Source organism: Vanellus vanellus (genome assembly GCF_965231255.1).
Source record: "Vanellus vanellus genome assembly, chromosome: 1".
Taxonomy (NCBI): Eukaryota; Metazoa; Chordata; class Aves; order Charadriiformes; family Charadriidae; genus Vanellus; species Vanellus vanellus.
Window position 1 is genome coordinate 30,509,101 of NC_138905.1, and position 18,763 is coordinate 30,527,863.

The 18,763-nt window shown below is 43.4% G+C and overlaps 2 protein-coding genes across 2 annotated transcripts in view; one reads left to right on the forward strand and one right to left on the reverse strand.

Annotated features, from left to right (window-relative positions):
• ZNF277 (zinc finger protein 277) overlaps positions 1-18,179 on the reverse strand; it is a 55,398-nt gene extending 37,219 nt beyond the window's left edge. Inside the window, exon 1 of the mRNA XM_082490852.1 lies at positions 18,130-18,179. Coding sequence (XP_082346978.1) covers positions 18,130-18,163 — 34 coding nt within the window. The 5' untranslated portion in view covers positions 18,164-18,179. The remainder of the gene's footprint in view (positions 1-18,129) is intronic.
• A 408-nt stretch (positions 18,180-18,587) lies between these two features.
• Positions 18,588-18,763, forward strand: part of DOCK4 (dedicator of cytokinesis 4) — a gene marked incomplete at its 5' end in the record, with an annotated part of 257,168 nt that continues 256,992 nt past the window's right edge. Inside the window, 1 exon segment of the mRNA XM_082489740.1 lies at positions 18,588-18,624. Within this exon segment, the coding sequence (XP_082345866.1) occupies positions 18,588-18,624 (37 nt within the window).

The following is an 18,763-nucleotide window of genomic DNA, read 5'->3' on the forward strand; positions in this document are numbered from 1 at the left end:
TTAACCACTGACTTATCTTCAGTGATTTCAAAGTCTCAGAGAAGTCGTGAATCAGGTGTTAACGTACAAGACAGTGGACATATTCTTTGTGTTCACTCCCACGTGTGTGACTGTGCATTTGTTAACACTGAATAGCACTTTTTTTGTCCAGTCCACTCAAATACCACGAGATTCTTTTGTTGGCCCTCCTGCTTATCACTTGGGAAAAAAAAAAAATGTGTATTAACAGCAAAATTTATCACCTAACTCCCTTCCTATTTGTGTCTGCGGTGAACAGCACAGGACCTAGCTCCCTATGAGAACTATATAAAATCCATCCATTAAGTTTCTGCCAAATCATCCTGTCACCACTGAGATTTCCTCCTCTGCCTAACGGAAAAACAGCACGACTGTTATGCAAACACATATCCCAAAGGCTTCACAGAAAGCCCACTGGACTCAGGAACTAAGAAAATCCTTCTCTCATTCACAAAATTGACAGTTGACACCATGTTGTTCAACCTTTAATAGGACAGATGAAACTGTGGTCTTTTACAGCTAATTCAGAGCTAAACAACGTAGATTAGTAGCAAGAAGATACTAGAGGAATATATTATTTGAAAACAAAGACTAAGAAGCATACCCAGTTCTTCAGGGAAAAATAAAATGAATGCTTTGAAGACATTTGACAACGAGATGGTATAGAAAACAATTTGGAATACACAAATTACTTTCAAAACTAGAATAAGCATTATTTTTTGTTATACGCACCCATAGGATACCTAGTGCAATGGAATCCTGATCCCTGCACAGGATTCTACACAACACTACCACAGTGAAAAAAGAAAATGAAAAAAAGGCTGCCTGTTATTGAAATTATATGGTTTTACTTTATTTTAAGTGTTGTTATAATATAGACTAGTTAATCACAGCTAATGAAGCAACACGCTCAAAATGGATTCATTTTCCTTACTGGAACATTTTTAGTTTTAAATACAATTGTTCTCAACTCAAAACTTAATGTTTGCACAGTAAGTAAACGTTACACCCACACAGTTATAATACCAACTACAGCAGTACAAGCAATGTTCTCTACCTGCACAATCACACATGCAATTATCGCAAAGCAATATGCTGTGTAATTTTATGGCCAATACAATAGACGTGATTATCATTAAAAAAAAAAGGAAGGAAAGATTCAGCATTTGAAGGTGAGTCGTGAAAGGCAAAGTTCTCCGAGATGGTTTAGCCAGCGTAACAGCTTGCTGTCACCAAGAAGTGAAGGAATGTCTTGTTATCCTGTCTTTCTCCACCTTATCCTACCACTCCTAACCATCTACCATAGCCCTTCTGCTCGTGTTGGCTCCTAGGCTTGCCAAATCCTTTGATGAGTCGATTCAACTCTTCAACCAGACAGGACTACTCACTTCTTTCTTTTTGCTCAGTAATGTTGAAAAGGCTCACAGAAGAGTCCACCAAGTGCAAGAGCAAACTAAGGAGTGCATGGTGAGAAGCAGCAATATAAAACAGGACCTTCCCCTTCTCATCTCATCTTCCTCCTCTCTTCTCATCTTAACAGCTGTTTCTTGTACTTTTAGCATAATCATGCCTTATAAAGTGTGCAAGGTTCCTTCAAAAGCATTACACACAAAGGAAAATAAAGCACTAAGATTTTTATGAAGAAAGCCTGAGGGACTTGGGTCTTTTCAGTCTAGAGAAAAGAAGACTGAGGGGGGATCTTATCAACGCTTATAAACACTTAAAGGGAGGGTACCAGGGGGATGGGAATAGTCTTTTTTCAGTGGTGCCCAGTGATAGGACAACAGGTAACGGGCACAAACTTGAACATAGGAAGTTCCATCTAAACATGAGGAGGGGCTTCTTTACTTTGAAGGTGGCAGAGCACTGGAACAGGCTGCCCAGAGAGGTGGGGGAGTCTGCCACTCTGGAGACACTCAAAACCCACCTGGACGCCGTCCTGCGCAACTTGCTGTAGGTGACCCTGCTCTGGCAGAGGGGTTGGACTCCAGACGTCCCTTCCAACCCTGACCATTCTGTGATTTATCACTGAGCTCCCTAACAAGGACCTCTAGCACTGGCTTCAGTTCCCAAAACCTACGTGGGCATATGTAACACACTAAATGCAGTGAGAGCTGTTGTGCTTAATTCTTCTTGGTTGCACACCTGAACTATGTGCTCTGATTAGAGCTGGGGACAAGTTGAACTGGGGAACAGATCAATGAAATAACTTCACTGTTACAACTCCTAAATCGCACGGCTTGGCCCTGGGGTGGAACTTGCAGCCATGACCCAAGTGTCAGAGCTCAGGGGGAGGCAGACCCCTCCAAGCAGGCAACCAGCAAGCTGAGGGAGGAAGCCCCTAAATTAGTCTGCAGGGAATGCTGAGGAGAGGGGTACTTGTACCCTTCTTTTTGAAGCTTTGCCACCAGATAAAAAGGAACGAGTCACGAGACCAGAAGGAAAGGAGATAATGTAAGTCCAAAAACAAGGGGCTTTCACTAAGAAAGAAGAAATCTAACTCATTTTAAAAAGATTACGCATTTTATTATCAGATGAAGAATACTCTGAAAATTCAAGACTGAGGAATGAAACGGTGAAAGAGGAATTCATACAAATTGGCTGAAGACACATCTACAGGCTTCATGTCATTTTTTGCAGTTTATGGCACAACAATAAGGCTTTAGGTTGAAGACTGTATTATGTAAATATAGACATGCAGAGTATATATTTATAAGCCCACTGTTGGTGACACAAGGATAATGAAACAAAATAAGAACATCTGTTGGAATGTTAAGTGTCTTTCTAATTAAATCCAGTAGTTGAATGAATCAATTCATTACCAACAAGTCTGGTTTATTATCTCATTAATACAGCTGGTTAATATTATGAGGAGATTAGCACAACAACTTGAAATGATCCTAACCCAAAAATGAACGCAACAAAGATACACAAGCAAATAAAGGAGTCTAAACAATGAGTAAAAGACTGAGGTTTTTAGACATGTAAAGAACAAAGGGGAGAAAGAGTGACAGGAAAACAAAAGACACCTAGCAAACCTGGCACTCCACACTAACAGCATAACAGATGCTGACTGGAAAACGGAAAGGTTGAATACACTCCCCCACGCTCACACTGATTACATGGCAAAAACATTTAGTTATCAAAATGACCAAACCCCCAGATATGGTACATTGGGGAACCAAGCTGGATTCCTGTAGGTAATTTTGCACAAACCAGCGCTGCACTTAAAACTCTTTGGGAAATGAGTAGTTTTAAAGCTTTGTCTAGTATTCAAGGTTTTTTGAGCTATAATGAAAAAGAGTATCGAGAAGCATGAGCTTGACACTTGAAATACACACATGACAGCTTCCCTGTTTTGCAGCCTTGGCACGGCAGCATCTATTTGTTGGCACAGCAGCATTCCCTAATTTGTGGTCATATTCTTGGAAGAGATTTTATTCTGATTACAGGATTTTTCCTTTGTTTTCTAGAATATGAAAGATGGATGACTAATGACTCACCAAATAAACAGTATTCAAAAACAAAACTCAGAATAATGGACATAAAACACCCTGTCATCTTCTTCACCAATACCACATGCAAATATGTTCCTGGTGAAAGAAGAATCAATGTACCTAACAATTTCCCAGCTCTACATATTAAAGCACTCCAGTACTTCTATTAAGTTGAATTATCACTGAGTCTGAGTTCATGAGGAATTATTTAGGTATTACTTCTGCTTGTTAACACACTATGAATGGTATTTAGTTAAAATGTTCATTTGGTCTATGAGACAACACATCCTGTAGCTTCCCCCAAGATCAGTCAGTCTCAACCCTGCCCGGTTTTTCATTGAATGCAAATGAGCACTTCAAAAGAATACTTAATCCTACAGCTAAACCTTGTCAGTTTTACAGAAACTGCACATATTTTGTAGCATCAGCTGTCTGGGAATATGAGAATTTTAGTCCAGTCAAATGACAGTTTTAAGAAAAGCTGTGAGTTACCAAATCCTAATATCTCAGGACAGAGTTTCTATAGAGCAGGTGTCTGTTGGGAGCTGGAACTAACAGAAATACAACTGTGCTTAATAGCCATATTTAACAGGGCTGCTCTGTCGGGGAGCTTAGGATGTTGCAGTTTCATTAGCATTAACAAGTGTTGCTATGGGTACCAGAGCACAGGCATCAGAATACAAGTGAATAGATGGAGTGGGAAAGTGATTAATAAAAATGTGAAGTGTTGGAATTTTAATATAAAAAAAAAAAAGCAATGTGCTTGCCAATAAGATCATGTTTAAATAATAGACTACATTATTGCCCAGTTCACCAGCAGGTGTACACCGCTGCTTGCCATTTTTCTGCTTGAGCCCAAACCCCTACATCAATAAAAAGAAAGACCAGAGCAAACCCACTGTTCTCACATTGAGAGGGACACACATGCACACACTAATGAAAGTGACCCTAATAAGTATTCATAACAATATTTAAGTGCTGATGTTAATGTGCAATTTATAAATATTTAACACATTACAGACGGGTCCTGTGCGAGAGCAGAGCCACCTAATACCTCATTCCTCGGTAAATGGCATAGACTTACATTAGCGTAACTAAATGTAGGGTTTGGTATCTTGGTCAGAAACATGAAACAATATTTATCTATTTCAGAATGAAATTTTAAATAATTTTATTACACCCTTTACAGATGCTCTGATTTCTTGCAACTGTTGTTAGGCGAAACTAGTACTATTTCTGTTTACAGAACACCTAAAGGGTGAAACAGTAGCACTGCAGGAGCATCTGTCTCATACTCAAAATACAAAGCCAATTCCTACTCTTAGCCAAACTAGGAAAACGCGTCTTACCCTAATTACTAAACAAATGTATGTTTACCCTTTTTTTCCCCCACCTTCCCTGTCCAACAGTTGGAATTAAAAAATGCACAGTAACCTTAATTCCCACAAGTGACAACCCATGTGATGACTAATAGCAGCACTTCTGCTTTGCTGTTTCCTTAAAATGTCAAGGCTGTAATTTGGACTCTACAGGCAGGTATTTCTTTGATTTTAGCAACATCTTCAAAATATCTCTCAAGTCCTAACATATCCACTCTCATCCACTTTTGCCAGTCAGTAAATTCTTACTGATCCCTTTGGAGGTGCCTTAGGATTTACTGGTGTTGCTTCCCTCAGCTTCCCGCAGGACAGATCGTGCCTATTCCCTACGAGCTGCACTGCGTTCGGTACACAGTTTTTCATTACTCCCATGGCCAAAATGCATTCTTGAGTTTCAGCACGCCGGTCCGCCACACCTGTGGCTACATCTTCCTTTCTAACCCCCCTCTGCCCGTTCCTCCAGGACGCCCTTTCCAGAGTCTTTCTCCTGCACGCCTTTAGCGCTCAAATCTCCTCATGGGAGTGACAGGAATCAGGAAACCAAGTTCAGTTTAATTACTTTATGCAATTTTCTATAAAACTTAATTCTTATTTCCTTCTACCCCTCCCTCCCTTCCCTGCCTGCTACCCAAACCCCTGGCAGTACAGAGGTGGCACGCATATGAGTTACACCACCAGCCATCAGTCCCCCTTCATGCCCCAGCTCTGCCCTTCCAAGAACACTTGTTTGTCTTTGCTTTTGTCATACGATCTCCCCAAAGCTTTTCCCTTCCTAAATATTGGCTTTGGATGCAGCTTTCCTTGCAATCTCCATGGTTAGTTCTACAAACATTTATTTGTGCAAACATTTTACTTACATGAACAATCTTACTCTGTTCAGCGGGCTATTTGACTTGTTATTCACCTCAGTGTATTTGCAAGATGAGAACTGTAGATCATAAATACATGGAGGTGGTCTTAAAGAACATCTATAAAGAACTACATCCGTCTACACTTTTTTTTTTTTTTAATTAGAAAAGCAATAAAGCAAATCAAGATGACTCTGAAGTGGCACTCAATACTCAGTGTCTGCCATGACATTTTCTCTGTACTTAAACGTTTAATTTTAAAAATTGATATTTATGAATCGCTTTGGCTTGTATGAATTATTATACTGATCTCCAGAATAATAGGACACTTCAACAAAAAAGGTATTTTTGAAGTAAACAATACTGACCTTTTCTTGTTTAGTGTGATCAATCACATGACATGGTAGACATGGAGAGCTGAAATCCAGGTTATGTATTAAAATCAGGGATTAAGAAGCAATGATTAAACCTTACCCTATTATCTGGAAAGATTACAAGGTAATTATGTAGCCTGAAGCTTATTTAGTTACAAAGAAGAGGAAGAAAATACCCAACACAAGAATTTGAAATGGAAGGACAAAAGTGATCAGGTTCAGGTTCAGGTTCTTCTTTTGTACTTATCACCCAAATCAAGTTAATAAAAAGCAATAGCTTTTTTTCTGTTTAACTTGCTATTTAATACAAAGGCATATCAAAGGCATCATAATAAAGCATAAACAATGCCAGTTTAAAGTTGAAGCATAAAGACTAAATTTCTGCTATTTTCAAGTGAAAACTAACTATTTAAAAAAAAAAAGAAGTATGATTCTGTGCCAAGATAATCAAGACTGTCACTTTCAAACTTGTAAAAATAAGCATTGGAAGGTGTCACAAGTAAAGATGTATATGTAAATTTAGTATTTGTCTATGATACCACTGCCATTATTCTGCTGACTCCTCTGCAAACATTAGCAAGCTGGAAATAGGCACCTCTTAGATTCCATTTACTGTGATTGTGACCTTAGCTCTTCCACAATGAAGAGGTCTTAACAGTGTGTTTAATAAGCATAGTAAGACTTCTTCATTACAATTTATCTTTGCGGTGCCTTTAACAACTACTGTACTAAGCCTAGTATCTTTTATGCCAGCGTTGTTACATCAAACGTGTTAATTAGTTTACTCTCCACTTCTTGTTACCATTATTTAGTAGAGATCAATAATTCTTTATTACAAGGATTTTCCTTATCTTTTCTCTTGTCACCTGTCCTTTTCCTCTAACAGGATTCAATTCCCAAGCACATTTATCCTCTTCATGTTAAAAGGATTGCCTAGTGGTCTTTTTAAATGATTGCTTTAGATTCTGTAGCTAAAGGAAAGGCTGTGTAATTTTGCTTTAAAAACCTAAAGCCTGCTTTAGCCAGTCCTATGAGACACCCCCATGACATTATGACAGGAGTTTTCACCATGCTCCCGACTAAAATGTTTGCATCACAGGGTTTATTCCTCTTCAACACTGGTAGACAGTCTTTGAAGAAGGCAACTATTTGAGAAAACAAACAAACAAACAAACAAACCAACAACTAAAAACAGTGTGAAATTTTCATTTGAAATGTCACTAATTTTTTTCAGACTCATATAAATCAGAACTAACCTCAAAGTGCATTGTGAAAAGTCCCATTTCTGGGATCCCGATGTTTGTGGGTTTCACACCAACAGAACAGGTTGAAAACTCTCTCAGGTGCTCTGACTGAGCTTCCTGATACTCAGAAAGCCTTCAAGGCTGGATTGTTTCACCAAATTTTGTACTTAATGAAGAATCAGTACGAGGAAGAGGCCCCATGGTGTTAGAAGCTCTGTGGTCTGTTGCTGCTTTCTCAGTGAACTGGAGTTTTTCCAGATGGAGAGTAGCAAAATAAGTTGTTTCTACTTTTAGAATCAAAACTCCATAAATTGGTATTCAAACTGGAAAAAACAATGGCTGAAAAGGAAAGTTCATTAATAGCGTGCAGTGATGTGGATCAACATAGTTCAGCCTAATTGATATCTTAGCTCAGGAAGACAAAGCTTTGACTGTATTTCAAATAATCCACTATTTATACTCTTTATAAACAAATTTTTGAAAATTATTTCTGAGGAAAATGTTTTCAAGTCAGAGCTCAAATATTGATGTCTTACAGATCAAAGGGACATCTCACAGCAGGCTATATCAAATTTCTATGAGCATATTCTGACTTTGTACCAGAGTTTGAAATAAATATTTTTGTGATACTGGACTTATTTCTCTTGTCCTTCACACATTCATTTAACGTATGGCACAGACCTTGACTTCTTAAGTATGATATACATGTACTGATACTGCTCATGTAGCTCATGGACACGGATGGTAAAATAATTGAAGTTAATTTCCTCAAGAAACAGAATTAGAATGTTAGAATTAGTGATACAAGTTGTTTGTGTTTTTCAGGCAACATTTTACTAACTGTATAAATACATGCAGACTCCTGAACATTAAATTAGCACAGCAATAATACAGGCTGCATGTTTTCATCCCATGTAAGACAAAATCAAATTAAAACCTCGAGCAGGATGTTTTCTGTTACATACCAGCCTTCAGAGAAAAAGCCCTATCTCATTTATTCATGCTTTACTGAGTCATAATAAAATTCAGTGCTGGCACACTGGTCAAGACAAATGCTAGCAAAATGCTCTGGTGACAGCAGTATCACTTATTGCTGCGCACATTCGTTTCATAAGCATTCCTGTTTTCACGTTGTGAGTCTTCTGCACTCTCACTGTGGGACTGCCAGGGCTGACCCGGGGCACACGCTCCAAACTTTGGCACTGGTCCTGAACTGCGGCATGCTGTGCCGTGCTCCCCGGCACGACCCACCAGCCCTGTCCCTCTTCTTGCGTCTCAGCACAGCTCTGTCTGACCCACACAGGAGCCCTGCGGTCCCTCATCACCCTCCAGCTGCTTTGCACGTTGGCTTGGGTTTGGAGAGCAGTTTTGGAGCGTGTGAACCAGACTCGTCTGGAGTCAAGATACGTACAAAACACATCCCAACCTCTAGCAGAGACATCTGCGTCTAAACCAAGGGGCACTGTTTCAGACAGCTTTGAAACTCCTGTGCATTGAGGCTGTTTGGTGTGGGAAGACTGACTACACATAATCCAAAGCAAAAATGCCAAACCTTGAAATACAGTTGCAGGGACTGCGGCACCAACTGTTTTTATCTACTGTGCCTCATTATTTGTTCAGGGGGACAGAGCCACACCATACCATACCAGCTTGTGAGGGTGAAACAGATGGCATATCCAGTTATAAAGCTTTTCTACCAAAGGGATAAAGAGAAGGCTTTTAACCTGCTACTGCTACACAGGGGAAGAAGCAGAAGTAGCTACTCCTCAGGGACGGAGCCACCACTGACAAATGGGAGGATGACAACTCAGTCAGCAAAGATCACACAGAAGCAGCTGGGCCATTTCACACTGGTCACTGTCTGTCAGTCATAAAAATCAGAGAAAAATACACGGAAGTGGACAAAAGACCATTCGGAAGAGATGTTTCAGTGAAAACACGAGGCCATGAAATGAAAAGGAAAGTTCAAGAAACCCAGTTGAAATATATTTCTAAGAACAGACAGGTATCTGTCTGAGAGTTTTGGACTCCCGAAGCCACTGACAAAACATCTACTATAAGTTCTCATTTACAGGTGTGCTATAGCAAAATATTAGGATAGAGTGGCAAACAAGCAGTGAACGTGGAACTACCTGCTGGGAAACCAGGCCTTGATATCAATGATCAGACATCAGACTTGCAACTATACTGTTCCCTATAGTGCCAAAACATTAAAAGTTGTCAGTTACTGCTGTACACCGATGACCTAAAATCCTTTATAATCAGAGAATAAACTCAAACAAAACACAACGCCCTTTTCATTTATTTCATAATTACAATTTGACTGCCATAACATGTAGCATGTTTTGAAAAATCAATAAAGTTGAGCACTCCTGGCTCCACACCATAATCAAATCACCAAATATGGGTACTATTTCTGTGTGAAGTAGTTTGAGCACTCCACATTTGTACAGCAAAAAAGTATTATTGCTTATACTACAGGGCGTAAACCAACTGCCCTACCAAGTGGGGCAGAGAAGTTCCCTAACATGAAACTGTACTGGATAAATAGCCACACGCACACGCACAGCCACATTTGTACTCTTACGTAGTATCTGGCATATTCTTACTGAGGAAAACTGTTCGCACACCCCCAAATTACCTAACCCTACTGTTTAGCAGTTTGGCATCTTTCAAAAACTTGTACATTATATCACAAGCAAAGCAGCACAGTTTCAGTCTGGTTATGCGGTTTTAAAGGTACTGACCAATACATTATTTAATTCAACAATTATTAGGTCACTGGACACTAGTGTTTTACTCTCGAGTGACTGTAATTAATTACTGATGACTCGAGACAACAATTCAACAACCTGCACTTTCACATACACATTCCCTTGACTTCAGTGAGACACAGGTCAGGATGATAAGCCCAACTCTTCACAAGCACAGACCTGCACAAAACTAACCCCATTTTTTTCCTCTCCCAGTGCTTCAATACCATGCTCTTTCCCACTTTGTGCAGGGCTTTTATTGATGCAATATTTAAAGCTATTTTAAAAGGTCCATAGAAAGACATCCAAATGCTTTCAGGCTCTTCTCCTGGCTTCAGCCTGCTGGGAGTTTGTGGATGAGAACATAAAGCAGAAGCCTCAGAGAGTCTGGGAGCAATTGTAGTTTTAGGATGCAGATGTTCACAGGAAGATGCAGGGGTTGCAAGACAGGACATGGTGGAAGGAAGCACACAGTGCTGGGAAAGGTTATGAAGGCTGTTTGGAGAGACAAGAATTTCACCTATACTGAAGTTAAAATATTTAATGCTTGTAATTTCGTAACATTTAAGTCCTTTTCTTCCTTTCCTACTATCTGCTCTTATCACAGCCATATTACAGTTTAAGTCCTGTATCTCTTCACTGTGAAAGCTGGCTAAAGTCTTAAAGCGACAACTCTACCACCCATTTATATGAGAGGCACACCTTATGGCAGACATCACTGGCTACAAGGTCTTACAGTTTTGGTGCTCTTCCAGAAAACCAGTGTTCCCCAGTGAAAACAAAACAAAACAAAACAAAACAAAACAAAACAGTGAACAGGTTGCTTCAAGAGGCATAACAAAATATCCTGGCATCTGCATCACACTTAGAACATTCCAAAAACTTGTAATACCTCCCGGGTCCACACCTCTACATCAAAATAAAGCATGTCCGCATTTATTATTTGTTCAGGCAATGAGAAAACCTTTCAGGTAAGAAGCGGGTGTTTGCTAATACTGATGAAATCCTTTAAACTGTCTCAATCTGTAGGCTGACGAACCACCGCTCACTGTTGCTCCACGGCAGGTAACAGGCGGCATGAGAAGAGATTTCAAACAACTTAAAGGCTTTAACATGCAAACAAGTTATCATGTTTAACCTGTTCTGTGGTCCACAAGCAGGTGCTCACCAGCTACCCTGAAGCAGCTTACTTCTCCAAGAGCTCCAGTGAGTATATAGAGCAGCTGATACTTGGTAGCTTTGGGTATCAAAGCCTTTACCTGCTACTGAGCAGGCAAGAACTGTCTTAGATTACTGGAATTAAATGCAGCTCTACGTCCACTAGTAGACAGTTAAAATATACCTAAAAAAAAAATAAAGGCCATCCATCTTCTCTTTTTAAGCTGTAAAAGCTTCCTGACTTCAGAGAAAACCAAACAACAAGCCTTTATTGGGTATTTTTGGAGAACAGAACATATCCTGTGTCTTGTGCTAACGGCAGTTACACATTCATGCTGAGGTGTGGGGGACACCCCTTTGTCTTCAGATAAAATACACTGCACATTTGTAACACAATTATTTGAAAAAATACAGCAGAATCACAGGCAGTTCAGATCTGTATTACCAAGCAATACAGTCCATTACTTATTTTATTAATCCATTACTAACCATTTAATGAAATACTTAGTTTCACTTGTATATTCTCCCATCATGTTTTTTTTTTTTTTTTAAAGAAACGTGTGGAAGGCTAAAACCACTAAAATCTTATTGTAACATTACATTAAAGAATTTTGCCTTTTTACTCTTCAAACAGAGAAGCACATAAAAGGTTATTTTACCAACCGTAACTTAGTAATTTGCAGCCCTCCGTAAGATCCATGTGCTTATCAGGTAACCATTCAAAATGACTATGAGATTGCATTTTTAATTAAAAATCATAACAAATGTTCTTAAAACATTTTTAAATAACACTGTTTTAGGAGATTCATTCTTGTAATCATATTAAAATAAATTGTGTTGCACTTACAAAGTTAATCAGTGAACTTATCCCCCAGGTGTAATCGCTAGTCATTTAGTTCGCAATGATTAACTTCTGTCAAACCAAGATTCTTTGTGGAGCTTATATTATCTACTGCTAGAAGGAATCTCTTCTTCCCTTCTCCAAAATCTGTGGTACAGTGGAAGCCCCAGGTCTTGAAATCCTCCACTGAACACAGATTTAACCCAAGAAACGGATTGTGCTGGATCTAGACACACGGAAGCCCCTGTGGGGGAACAACTGAGGATGCAATCAAAGGCCAAAGGAAGAAAGGGAACGATGGGGGGGAGTAAACATCAGACAATGAAAACAGGGAATAGAAAGGACCAGTTGCATTTAAACAGCCTGCTGGTGGGTACACTTCTCTGGTCAAACCCTGCACCGGATCACCAAGGTCTACACTTTCTTCTTACTAAATTGTTTCTTTTAACACTTCTTTTTTGTGTAATTCACCCTCTATCCTATGTGTGATACTGCTGCAAAGCCTAAGAGCCAGCAGCTGCAGGTCACAAGGCCTTCAGGTCCAGGAACCAGCAACAAGAGACACCATGGTGTGTCTACGTTTTCGTAGTGAATTTAACCCTGCATGCATTGTGTGCGTATGTGTAATTTGCTAGCACGGTTCAAACCGGAGTAGCTAGTGAGTAGAAGGAGACCTGTACCTAGAAAGACTCAAGGTCTGAGTCAGTGGCTGGGCAAGGGGCCCAGGGTCCAGACATGGGCAGAGTCAACGCCTGGCAAGGCAGTTCAGCCAAAGCACTTAGAGACTCGGCTAATATTAGAGGGATCCATGACTGTGGGGCACATGTGAGACAAGTGGGAGCGTGTGTATCCATTTTGACAGCCAACACCAGTTGGATTTGCTAGCAAACAGGAGGAAACCTGCACTCTGGCTAAGAGGGCCCAGGCGTACCTATCAGACGGGTTTAGAGGCCGTGGTAATGTTCAAGGGATCCATGAATGTGCATGTGCTTCTGAATCGGACAGTGAGGGCGTCTACTCAGTGTCTATGGTGTTTTCACTAGTGCACTTCAATCCTGATCAGTCTTTGCCACCCCAAACAGGACTCAAAAGTACCACCCTACTAACCCTCCACAGCTGGAGAAGTGGCTTTAGGGCAGGGCAAAGCTACATACATTGCTGCTGTTGCCATTTCCCTCCTTGTCTGGCTCTCCCAGAGAAAGGCAATCAGAAAAAGAGTAAGAGAAGTTTCCCTTTCTGGAAGAGCCGTAAGTGCCCAGGGGCCACTGCTGGAGAATCCCTTTAATGGCTCCTTCAGCAGGGCTACCCTGGTGCATGCATGAGCTTTGTCCAAGGTGCCCTGCAGCACCGTACCCTCTGTCATAGCTTGGAGGAGCAAATGTGAAGGACGCTGTCACTACAATGCTATCATCAGGGGTTACCGACAGCCTGGGGATGTAACTTAAGAGGGGGAAAAGGGAAACGCTTGTCCAAACCCCTCCTCACTTCCCAGCTTCCAAAACCGAAGTGAAGCAGCAACATGGAAGCCAAATCCCATCTGTGCTTTGGCACATGGGACCCATGGAGTACCTCGCTCCCCACTCCTGAAAGTTTTTGGTTGGACTTTTAGCTACCAAGCTCAATAGGCAGGAGAGCTACAGAGAAACTTCAACTTTCTGACTCCTAATTTGCTCCTGCCTAAAAGCAGAGATTATGACACTGCTGAGAGCCAGGCACCTCATGTGACAGTCATGCTTTGATGCTTTGCCTTACAACCTTTCCTGCTGTTGTGACTCCCTCAAGCCTAATGAAGTTTAATCCTAGGGAAGAAGGTGCAGGGACTATGAAGAGAGATCACACATGTGGAGAGCCAGGAGTGGTATGGCGAAAGGGGATGACAAACAGGAATTAGAGGTGGAAAAACATAAAAAAAAATTAAAAAAGAAGAAATGTGGAGAGCAGGGGTGAAAACAGGATCCAGAAGTAGTTTGTGGACAACAGCTGCTGAGATGCCTGGCAGCACAGCAGGAGTGGTGGGATCAAAGTAAGAGCTGTGGGCAGCGGAGGCCGGTGATTTGGAAGGGAAAGGGCAAAAGCAGTAACTAAACTGGCTGTGGGAGAGAGCGGGGCAGGAGAAACCAAATTAATATTGGAGAGTAACTGTCTGAGGAACTGTCATTAGAGCATCAGTGGGACCTTCTAGAGGCAGATGACAGCTGAGGAACAGAGGCAATGAGTGAGAAATGAAAAGCAGGCTGAAAGCAGCTGAAAGGACAGTGTGAAAGGCTGGAGAGAGCCACAAAGGACAAAAGTGCTTGGTGCAGAAGTGAAGAGAAAAGCCAGATCAAGCCCTTTTTTTGCTGATATACAAGTAGGTGGGGACAATCACAAAGAAGTTTATGAGGAAAATTAACTGGAAGCTAAAACACCTGTCAAAGCCTTGCGCTGGCAGATGACTGGGCCCTGGCCCAAGGTTTAGCTAACACGAGAAACTACTGGACAGGACACGAGAAACAGCTGAACATAAATAACAGAGTGAGGAGCCTGCAAAAGTTGCTGAGAGCATGGTGAGGAAGGCTGAGCTCTCAGGTCGTTAAGAGGGGGTGATGTGAAAGGTGGCCAGGCTCCACAAAAACTTGGAGGGTGGTGGTATTGGGAGTTTTGGGGGAGTGAAATCTTGCAAGGCCAACAGGACCAAGGTAACTGTATCACTGATACTGTGTGAGGCTGAGATGCTCCAGGTAAGAGCATCAGAAATACCAGATTTGGTTACATGTCAGGTAGAAATTGTCAAGCTGGAGCAGTCGGTGAGTAGGAGGAGACCCTCACCTGGAAAAACTTGGTGTCTGAGCCAGAGCCTGGCTAAGGGGCCCAAGGTCCAGGAATGGGTATTAAACAGACTTAGAGTCCATGTTGATATTCAAGTGGCTCGTGAACACAGCGGTGCTTGCCGATCTAAAGAGGAATTGTGTTTTCCCTGTTAAATGTCAACCCTGATCAGCCAGAAGGAAGGAACAACACAAGGCTCTCCCTACTCTTGTTTATGCGAGTGCTGTCAGTGTTTATGAGGGTATGATAAAGGCACTGCTTTGTGGGTGCCTGTGTGGCCAACCATCTCAGGTTTGTGTTTGTGCAGGCCTCTCCTGGGTGCATGCTCAGCCTTGCTACCGCATCCATCAACCCAGATGGAGAAACCTCTTGGGTCTGAGAGTACACGGGGCTGCCTTTCAGTGACCGGGAAAGCAGAACCCCTGGATCCCAGAGTCCACCAGGTTGAGCGGGTCTCATAGAATCCTTAACAGAGGGAATGCAGAGCTGAGCTAAAGAAGTGACCCTTACAGTATGGGGAACAAAACAACTTCGCTAAAGTACCCTCTAGGTAGCAATGAGAAAAGGTAGACTTGTGCAAGACCAGTCAAACTTTAGTTTTCCACAGTAAGCTGAATTCCCGTAAAAATGGGACACAAGAGACAGACGTGCAAGGAATAAGAATAACCTGCTGTGCTCTGGCATGGTGCACTCCAGCAGCCTGGTATTAAAAAGCACTTGAGCACATTAAGACCCCGAGTAGGAAATCGTAACTGTCAGACTGCCGATGAAGCTATGAAAGACACACTTCCAGAAGAAACCTCATTTTAAAATCTATTGACAGATGCTGTAAGAAATGTTGATATGTAGCATAATTAATGCAGACTGAACAAATTGTACTGTGGACGGTGATATGTTTATTACAAGCCACTTGGTGAAGGCTGCTGGAGGGAACTAACTAGAAAGCAATGCAGTCCTGGATTAGAATGTACAAGCAGAGGCTTGTCTGTAAATAGGATACAACAAGAGAGGAAAAAAAGATATTATTTAATTTTCCTATGTACTGTCTCCAAAGAAGTGATATGCCTTCTCAGGTGCACAGGCAAGTACAAGATGTCGCTAGAGTGAATAGCTTTGTAGAAATGAAGCCTCTGAAAGAATAAATATTTTGCTCAGAGACAGGAAAATGATAAATATTAGGGCGAGCTATTTCTTTGCCTACAGACAACGTGATTTATAGTATAAGATCTGTTTACCCTAAATGACTGGGCTTTAAATTAATAATTTTGAAAAGGCTATTTCAGCTATTGGGTAGTCTTGTCTTTGTTCAAGGGAAGAAGAAAGACGGGCTCTGAGCCTAATCCAAACATGCTGAAGTCAGTCATGGTTAACGTGATGGACAGCAGTTAAAAGACTGTGGCAGAATTTCATGACTCCCAGCCAGCATGTTGGCAGCCCTCTCTTAGGGAGACAAGGATAACTTGGATGTACGTGGAAGTCTATAGGCTGGAGTGGAAGTTAATTTAGCCTGGCACCTATTATTTTGATTTTCAGTAGTGACTTTCACACATTTTGTCACCTACAGACTCCAAAGGATCTGCCAGGGGATGCAAAGCAAGTTTGGGAACAAAGACACCGAAAGTTCATTAATCCTTTCAACGAGTGTTTGAGCTCACTAATAGGAAAACAGCAAAACGACATAGGCCTCTCAATTCCAATGGAACAAACTTTTTTCGTACTGGTGCCAATGTCTTTATAAGAGTTACCTGGAAAAGCCTCCGGGTAACCTCCTCATCTCTAGTGCTCTTGCACAGACAAAAGTGTGTGTCCTTTTCAACAGTTAAAATGGCACAGCTTTGCCTCTGGCTGCAATTACACCAGTGTGGAAGTACTCTAGGAGGGTCTGGCTTTTCACCTAGGAGAGGCTCACACCAACACGCTGCAACGCATAAATAAAGTAAGAGTACTGCTTTAACTACTAGCATAAAAATACTTTTGTGAACAGAAGCAGAGTACATACTAGGGAAACAACACAAAGGTCGCTTAAAAGATCACACTACCAAAAGATCACTTACTACCAAAGTTTGACAGCTAAAAGGATGAACACGGCATAAGTGTGTCCTAACTCTAGGTTTGAAACGGTCTGCTTGCACATGACTTTTCCTTGTGTCCTTCACACTATCAGCGACTTAAAAATTCAACATAACTTGACCATAGAAGCTGAAAGACAATCCGAACTGAAAAAACATTGCGCCACTTTGCTCTCTTAAATGTGAAAACATTAAACACGATTTTTTTTTTGTTTGGCTCAAACCTGAATCATCCCCTAAAATTTCCAGTTACCAGTTCAGAGCAATGATTTGTTTGGAGAATATTTTTTTAAAAGCAGACGTACTCATCTCAGAGACAGCGTGTACCTGGCAAGGCCTGCAGAGCAGCATCGTATCACTGAGGTTTCCCCCCTTTTTTCCATCTCTTCCTTCCCCCAGGACCAGAAGATGTAACTCAAGCTCTTGCTCCTGCCTCACAACGCCTGGGTTTCTCTAACAAGGATCAGTTCAGCCCAAGGATTTCTTGCAGTGTCCCTAAGGTGAGCTCTAGCTAAGCTGCTTCTAGAAGGACACAGACAGGCCACTCTCGACAATGGCAGAGACCTCGCTGTTCTTGCTGTTGTCGGACTTATGCCTGGCTGTCACTCCCGATAGCCCATTTCTGCTCCTCGCCGTACACCATCTGCTTTTCTTTACCTCCGTGCCTGTGTGTGCTCAGACACGGGTTTATGCGAGAAGTCAAAAAGCCACCCCGAGGACCAGCTTGACGGATGTCCCACCTCTTCTGGCACACTGCCGGCAGCGAAGTCCCCTCCCCAGCACAACTCAGCTATTGAAACCCCTCCCGGTCCCCTCCGCTTCATGTGCCAGACGCGGGGCTTTGCTCCCTGGAGGAACGGCACCGGCAGGACCCGAAGGACTCACGCCCCTTATAACCACCAGGAGGCGGGGACGGGGCTGCCCGCGCCTCTCTCCGCAAAACCCGCCCCGACGGGCGCCCACCGCGCCGGGCCCTGACGGCTCCCGGCTGTCCCACACGTGTCCCCCCCGCTTCCCCCCGCCGGTGCCCCGCGGAGCCGGTTCCGACCCGCCGCGGACCCGCTGGGAGGAGGGGACCGGGGGGGGTGGAAAGGGGTGTCGTGTGTGTGATAGTGGTGTCCCCCCCGACAGCACACTCACCCCCCTGCGCCGGCGCCCCGCCGGACGCTGCCATGCTGCCGCCGCGCCGCTCCTCCCGCCCCGGCGTGAGGCGGCCTCCGGGAGCCGAGCTCCGCCCCGCCCCGCCCCGTCGGGGAGCGCGGGGCCAGCCGGGGCTCGTAGTCTCTCCCCCGGCCGCCGGCGACGAGGGGCGCGGCCGCGCCGAGGCACTACGTTCCCCGGCGTGCAGCGGGACGGGGCATATAAGTGGCTGGCGGCGAGCGCGCCTTACTCAGTCAGTCAGTCAGTCCGTCGGTGTGTCGGTCGGTCCGCCTGCCCGGCCGAACAATGCCTTCGCCGCCGGGGCCGGGCAGCCGCGGCTGAGGCGCGGCGGGAGCAGCCGGGCAGGGGACGCGCTCGCCGGCCACAGCCGGCGGCGGGGAGGGGAGGGGGTGGGGGTGGGGGGACACGGGACGGGCGGGCACACGCACGCCGCGAGCATGTGGATACCCACGGAGCACGAGAAGTACGGCGTGGGTGAGTGAGAGGGAGCGAGCGGGGCGGCGGGGGAGGGGGGCGAGGAGCGGCGGTGCCGGTGGGGAGCGCATCCCGCGGCGGAGCGGACTCTCCCCGCGGGGCCGGCGTGGGCTGCTGGCGTCTCCCGTGGGAGCGGAGG